Below are 6,414 nucleotides of genomic sequence, written 5' to 3' on the forward strand. Positions count from 1 at the left end.
CATAAAGATGTCACACCGGATGGAAATTGTGGTTACATGACAATTGCAACTTTGCTAGGCCAGGGTGAGGAGTCTCAGTCTCTTGTTAGCCAAGATTTGATTTGGGAACTTCAAACATGACACTCTCTCTATATTCAACTATTTGGCTCAAAAGAAAGACTGTTGGAATTAATAACCTCTTTGTTTGTTGAACATGAGTCAATACCCGAAACAAAATGGATGACCATTCTCAACATGGATCTGTCATTGCTAGTCAGTATAATGTTATATTAGTCCACTTTTCTAGACTGCAAAGTTGGACCTTCTTTCCACTTAAGAGTCCCGTGCCAACTACATCCTATCTCATTTCAATTGGATTTGTCAATGGAAATCACTTTATGTAGATATATATTATCCACTAAGGATAACATTTACTTTTGTAAGCTAATATTTAATTATTTGCTAACTTCATTTTTTGTATGATAATGTGGTTTTTTTAAAGGGATAATTGTCCAATGCCTCTTATTGTGCCACAATGGAGAAGATAATACGCACCTAAAGCCCGTTCATGGAAAAAGCTTTACATGAAACACATTCAATCTTTTAATTCAATACAATATCAATCAGCTAGAGGATCTCAACATGTACTGGACCTTTCTAAGGATTGAAATAATTTAAAACGTTCAATGTGTATCCAATTAATTTTATGGATGTGTATCTCAATATGTAGTAGACATTTCTATGAAATTTCATTTAATACATGAGTTATTTCTATTTGTTAAAATATTAAAAAAGATGTACAACAAAAGTATGATTTCGTTGCATAGTGTACAACTGAGTCAAAATTTCATTATACATCCTGAATTTAGCCCCTTTTGCACAATGCAACCATGATTTCATTATAAGTTGTGTAACATAATCATAATTTTGTTATGTATGTTGTATTTAGTCCCCTTGCATAACAAAATCATTGTTTTCTATAAATCACGATGCACAACGAAATCAAGATTCTATAATACAAGGTGGTGCAAAAAAATACAATAGAATCTGTTGAACAACATTTTTTGCACCCTCGTGATGTAGCAGAATTATGATCCCATTGTACATTGTGGGTGAGGATGAATTTGAAATTTTGGAATGGTGATAGGGGCGAATAGCAGTTTGGTTGGGGCCAATAGCAACCCATCTTCACACTAGGCTCAACAAGTTTCAAGCCCTAGCCCAAACTACTAAATGACCAATCATGTCCCTTATCCCGCTTCAGCTTTGTCCTTTTTGCGAATCAAAATTTCATAACCCCCAAAAAGTACCAAGAAAGAAAAAAGAAAAAAAAGAAAAAAAAAAGAGAAACTTAAACAAATATTCAATTCAAATCCCGTCGTCTTCATTTCGTTGCTCATCAGATCTCATATAAAACACTAAACTGTAAAACACACGCTCTCTCTTTCGCCTGAAATTTTCTTCTTCCTTTTCGTTTTCTCAGTCTATTGCTCTTCCTTCACCACCACGCATTATTTTTAGGGTTTCCAACATTTCCATCATTTTCCTCTCTTTTTTTTCTCTATATTTTTTTGTTATTTATTTATTTATTTTTATAATTTTTGAATTTGGTGTTTGAATTGAGAAGCGGTTTTCGACGATTCTGATGTCGGCTTCCACGGTGTCCATCACGGCAGCAAACCCGGGGGCGCGTCGGAGACCGGTGATCGCCATCGAGAAGAAAACCGCCACCAACCTCGAACTCCTCGCCAACGATGTCGCCGTCTCCCCGGCCGTCGCAACTTCCGGAGACGGCGCCACCGGGCGCGACCTCAGCCACCACTCGGTCCGCGGCGAGGCGCTCCTCGACCGGACGCCCCGTGATTTGGCTCCGGCGAAGAAGGTCGCCGGCGGGAACTCGTCGTCGGTCCCTCCGCGGCGTGCGCGGAAGCTCGCCGCGAAGGCCGAGAAGCCGCGGTGGCTCACGTTGGTGAGCATTTTCGGGAAGAATATGGTGCTCTTGGTAGTGCTGGCGGGGCTGGTCCAGTTGATCTGGCGGATGTCGTTGAAATCCGGCGATGGCATGGCTGGCGGGTATGTCGGGTTTTCGGAATTCGAGGGCCGGATTTCGGATGTGGAGGGGCTGTTGAAGAAGACAGCAAGGATGATTCAGGTTCAAGTTGATGTGGTGGATAAGAAGATTGAGGATGAGGTTAGAGGGTTAAGGAGGGAACTAAATGAGAAAATTGAAGAGAAAGGGGAAATTTTGGAAAATGGGTTGAAGAAAATGGAGGCAAAGAATGAGGAATTGGAGAGGTATTTGAGTGAGTTGAAGGGGGAGGATTGGTTATCAAAAGAGGAGTTTGAGAAGTTTGTTGATGAAGTGAGGAGTGTGAAGGGGAGTGGGTATGAGGGTGGTGGGTTGGATGAGATAAGGGAGTTTGCAAGACGGGTGATTGTGAAAGAGATTGAGAAGCATGCTGCTGATGGGCTTGGGAGAGTGGATTATGCTCTTGCCAGTAGCGGTGGCGCAGTGGTGAAGCATTCGGAGGTGTTTGATTTGGTGAGGGGCAATTGGTTCTTGAAGTCTGCTAGAAATGGTGTCCACCCCAACGCGGAGAAGATGTTGAAACCGAGCTTTGGTGAGCCTGGGCAGTGTTTCCCCTTGAAGGATAGTAGAGGGTTTGTGCAGATTAGGCTCCGCACTGCCATCATTCCTGAGGCTGTCACCTTGGAACATGTAGCGAAGGTGATGTATTTTCATTCTAAATCTAAACATTGTTGTGCTCAGGCCAGTCAGTTATTATGGTATATATGGTATACTCTTTAATATGTTCTTGTATTGTTCCTTGATTTTAGAGTAGATGAGATGTTTGATACAGCAATTTGATTATGCATATACATGATGCAGTTCTCATGTTTATATACTTGGCCTGTTGTTTGATTGTGGCAAACTGAGTTTATGAATTTACATGATGTGCCATGAAATAAGTTTATGCTAAGACCCTAATATATTACATAGATGTATAACTAGTTTATTGACAAGTTTTTTCCTTTGGGCGACTTTTCAGTGTAGTTCTGTAGAAGATACAGTTCTGTTCCTCCTTGTACTTATTCTAGTGGTGCTAAATGTTATTAATTATGATTATGATTTGTGTGATTATTAGCTGTTAGGAGTCCGTATGCCAGATTTTTAAATCAAACAAATGATAAGAGAAAGAATTAATGGGCTGTTTGATTCATGAGAGTATCAGGCTTATTGTGCATGTCATGGGGGAGACTGGAGAGTTTCATATGTTTTTGCTTGTATAGTTTTTCCCTTGAAAGCGTAATGTAATGTTTGGTTGGTCATCTTTTTGATATGGTTTGTTACACTAATAATATTGAGCCGTGTTTAACAACATGGTTCATATCTCCTATATAGTGCTGCAAGCATACACTGTAAATGATAGGCTATCTTTCATGTTTCTTTGATTTGATCTATCAAATGAGCAGTTTGTTATCATTCATAATAGAGACAGCAGAGATTAAAGTCCATTGCATCAATTAATATTGACACTAGAAAATAAAAGAATTTGAAGAACTAACTATAACATCTATGTTTAGAGCAGTAATTTTCTTTTGTTTTCTTTTATGAACTGTGAAGGAAGAGAAGAGAGGGCAAGGTTTTCAGAATTACGTGACTTTGTTTTCAAACTTTTCCAATAATTATCTAAAGAGCTTGGCTTATGTTGCTAAATATTTGAACTTTTGTCTCTTAAGAAGAAAAAATGCTTCCATGTTGTATGTTTGACGATACCAATATGCATCAGCTAGGAGGTCATGGTTAGGTCTAGTATCTGTAAAAGATTCAGTATCTGGTACTGATCTACTAGAATTTTGCTGTGTAGTGCATATATTTATTGTGTCCTACTTTATGAATTAGTTAGTGTTGAATGTTAAGTTTTTTTTTTTGATGAGGCTCTGATGACCAATTCCAGAGATTAGTTGCTAGAGTGGTTTTTACCTAGGATGGGGTCATTAGGGATGGATTTTATTTATTATTATGGAAGATACCGTGATTGATACATGGATTTGCCTAGATGGCTGTTTTTCTGTATCACATGTATATCTGATATTTGTATGGTACGAATGAATGTGAAATTTTGGCATATTTTCTCATTTTTGGTGGGGACTGTTGCCTGTGTAATTTTTGCATATTTTTTCATCCAACCTGCATATTTTTGTTTTTGCATCTAATTTTTCATCTGCTAGTATTTAGTTTGCTACTCTTAGAATATGATAAATTTCTGCTTTGGACATGTGTTTTGTAATAATCAAGAAAACTAATGCAGAGGTGAGGATTTGGGAATAAGTATTGGAGATTTAACTAGTTGTAATGATGAATATAATGGGGCTTTAGACATGATTATGTATGTTGTCTTCTTTACGCATGGATATATGTTACATTTATTTAATGTTCCTTTTCTTGTCTATATCTAAGAAATTTCAAAAGTTGACAATTTCCCTAGAGTATTATATCAGATATTAAATAAACACTCAAGATGCACAACAATGATCTGAAATTAATTTGATTTATGAGCTTTCTTGTGTGAACTGCTTTACCAGTTATTTCTAAGTATCTGTTGTTTTTTGGTAGGTTGGTTGTCTTTCTGTTTTTTGCAGGTTAGAGCATTGTAATTTCTTATAATCATTTCAGAGTGAACTGCTTTACCAGTTATTTCCAAGTTACTAATGATCTTTTCTGGCTTTTTATCTAATTGGATTTATAGGAGTTAAATTTGTTCTCACTTTTGCTTATCGATCATTGATGCTCCCTGCTCCATTAAAATTTTTCTCTACATCTTTTCCAGATACTATGTGTTATTGATTTACCATAAATTTCCCTATTCCTTGTGTCTCATTATGCTTTTGTAGGTATATGATTGAACTACTTTTTTTTTATATCTTCGGTTAGTTTCTGAGTTTGAGATGTTGATGAAAACCCAAATATTTTGTGTGTGATGATCCTTTGTTTTTATTATCTGTTTCTATTTGGTGCATTGATGTTTAAAGATTTGATTAATAGATGCCATTGTAGCATACCTTGTCATTTCTGAGTGTACTGATCAGACCAAATGGGAATAGAATAACTCTGATAGGATGAGAAACTTGGTTGCTTTTGTGGCATATATTGAACAGAATAACACTGCTTTTGAGAAACTTTCCGGTATTAAAGATTTAAACTTGTCATCGAGTTCCATTTGGTATTTTGTTCATGATGGACATTATTGTGTCGATAATTTTATTTTGATTTCTCTGGTACAAGTGTTTTGCCACATTTCTTTTTATTCACTCTTTTCTCCTTATCTTTTTATATTGTTAGATGTTAGTACTGATGTTTCTTCTGTTCAACAGAGTGTTGCATATGATAGATCAAGTGCTCCTAAAGACTGCAGGGTCTCTGGTTGGCTGCAGGAGCATAATGCTGATTCTGCAATTAATACTGAAAAGATGCATCTTCTGGCAGAATTTACATATGACCTTGAGAAGAGCAATGCTCAAACATTCAACGTGTTGAATTCAGCAGCTTCTGGTGTCATCAACACGGTAAGGCTTGATTTTACATCCAACCATGGAAGCCCTTCACACACATGTATATATCGCTTTAGAGTTCACGGTCATGAGCCTGACTCGGTTTCTATGTTGGCACTGGAGTTATAATGCTGTCTTGTTTGCTTTGAATTTTGTCAATTTCTGTGTAATTGTCCAGTGTATTTTCTTTAGATGTAGGATAGGATGTCATGGACTCCTTAATTACTAGATGCAGAAATTTAACTTCTTATTGCTGCTTCAAATGGACTTTGTATCTAGTGTATGAATCTGATTTAGGCAGTCGATAGATCTTGGGTATTGCAAAGCAATTTTTGTGTCTTTTCATTTTATATAGTTTTATTAATTTTTTTTATAGTTTTATCTTTTCTGGTTTTTATTCATTCAAGTTTTTAACTCCTTTTTTTTTACCTACCAGTAAAGAAACCAGTTCAATTTGACAAAACCTTATATTAACTAAATAACCAAATCCTTCGTAAAAACGGTACACTTGGTTGCGTTTACATAAACTCATCAGTTGTCCATGTCCACTAAAAATGACAAAATGTGTTTCGTCACTAAAAAAAAATTTAAAATTCTTACATGTCCTTGGACTTGGATTTGAACATTTTTTTTTACTCAGGATTTGAGCATTTATTAAATTATGTGTTATTAATCTTAAATGGATAACTCCCAAAAATAAAACTTAACTGGATTGATAAAAAAAAGTAAAAAGAAAATTCAAAATGTATCTCGGGCATTAGTACTCAAGAGTAATATATACATATGCATCTATTATTGTAAGTGGTTAGTTGCGATTGATTTGTGGGTGAAGGCACGAGAGAAGAATTCGTTAGTGCTGGAAAAATTGAAGTTGCAGAGAAT

The 6,414-nt window shown here is 36.3% G+C and overlaps 1 protein-coding gene across 3 annotated transcripts; it reads left to right on the top strand.

Annotated features, from left to right (window-relative positions):
- Window positions 1–1,274: 1,274 nt before the first annotated feature.
- On the top strand, window positions 1,275–5,882 carry LOC114388371 (SUN domain-containing protein 1-like). Of its 3 annotated transcripts, none has more exons than XM_028348812.1 (3): window positions 1,275–1,404; window positions 1,607–2,707; window positions 5,356–5,882. In XM_028348812.1, the coding sequence occupies exons 2-3, from the start codon at window positions 1,625–1,627 to the stop codon at window positions 5,659–5,661; spliced, it is 1,389 nt and encodes a 462-aa protein (XP_028204613.1). In that variant the 5' UTR covers window positions 1,275–1,404; window positions 1,607–1,624; the 3' UTR covers window positions 5,662–5,882. The 3 variants fall into 3 exon arrangements, with proteins under 3 accessions (XP_028204613.1, XP_028204612.1, XP_028204611.1); XM_028348811.1 differs by having other exon boundaries at window positions 1,278–1,501; XM_028348810.1 differs by having other exon boundaries at window positions 1,278–2,707.
- The last annotated feature ends 532 nt before the right edge of the window (window positions 5,883–6,414 follow it).

This window comes from Glycine soja, chromosome 15 (genome assembly GCF_004193775.1).
Source record: "Glycine soja cultivar W05 chromosome 15, ASM419377v2, whole genome shotgun sequence".
NCBI classification, from domain to species: Eukaryota; Viridiplantae; Streptophyta; class Magnoliopsida; order Fabales; family Fabaceae; genus Glycine; species Glycine soja.

Bases quoted from the DNA above. Each gene is read 5' to 3' on its own strand.
- LOC114388371 (XM_028348812.1), top strand. From the start codon at position 1,625: ATGTCGGCTTCCACGGTGTCCATCACGGCAGCAAACCCGGGGGCGCGT. The intron at 2,708-5,355 runs GTGATGTATTTT...TCTGTTCAACAG, and splicing joins CCTTGGAACATGTAGCGAAG to AGTGTTGCATATGATAGATC.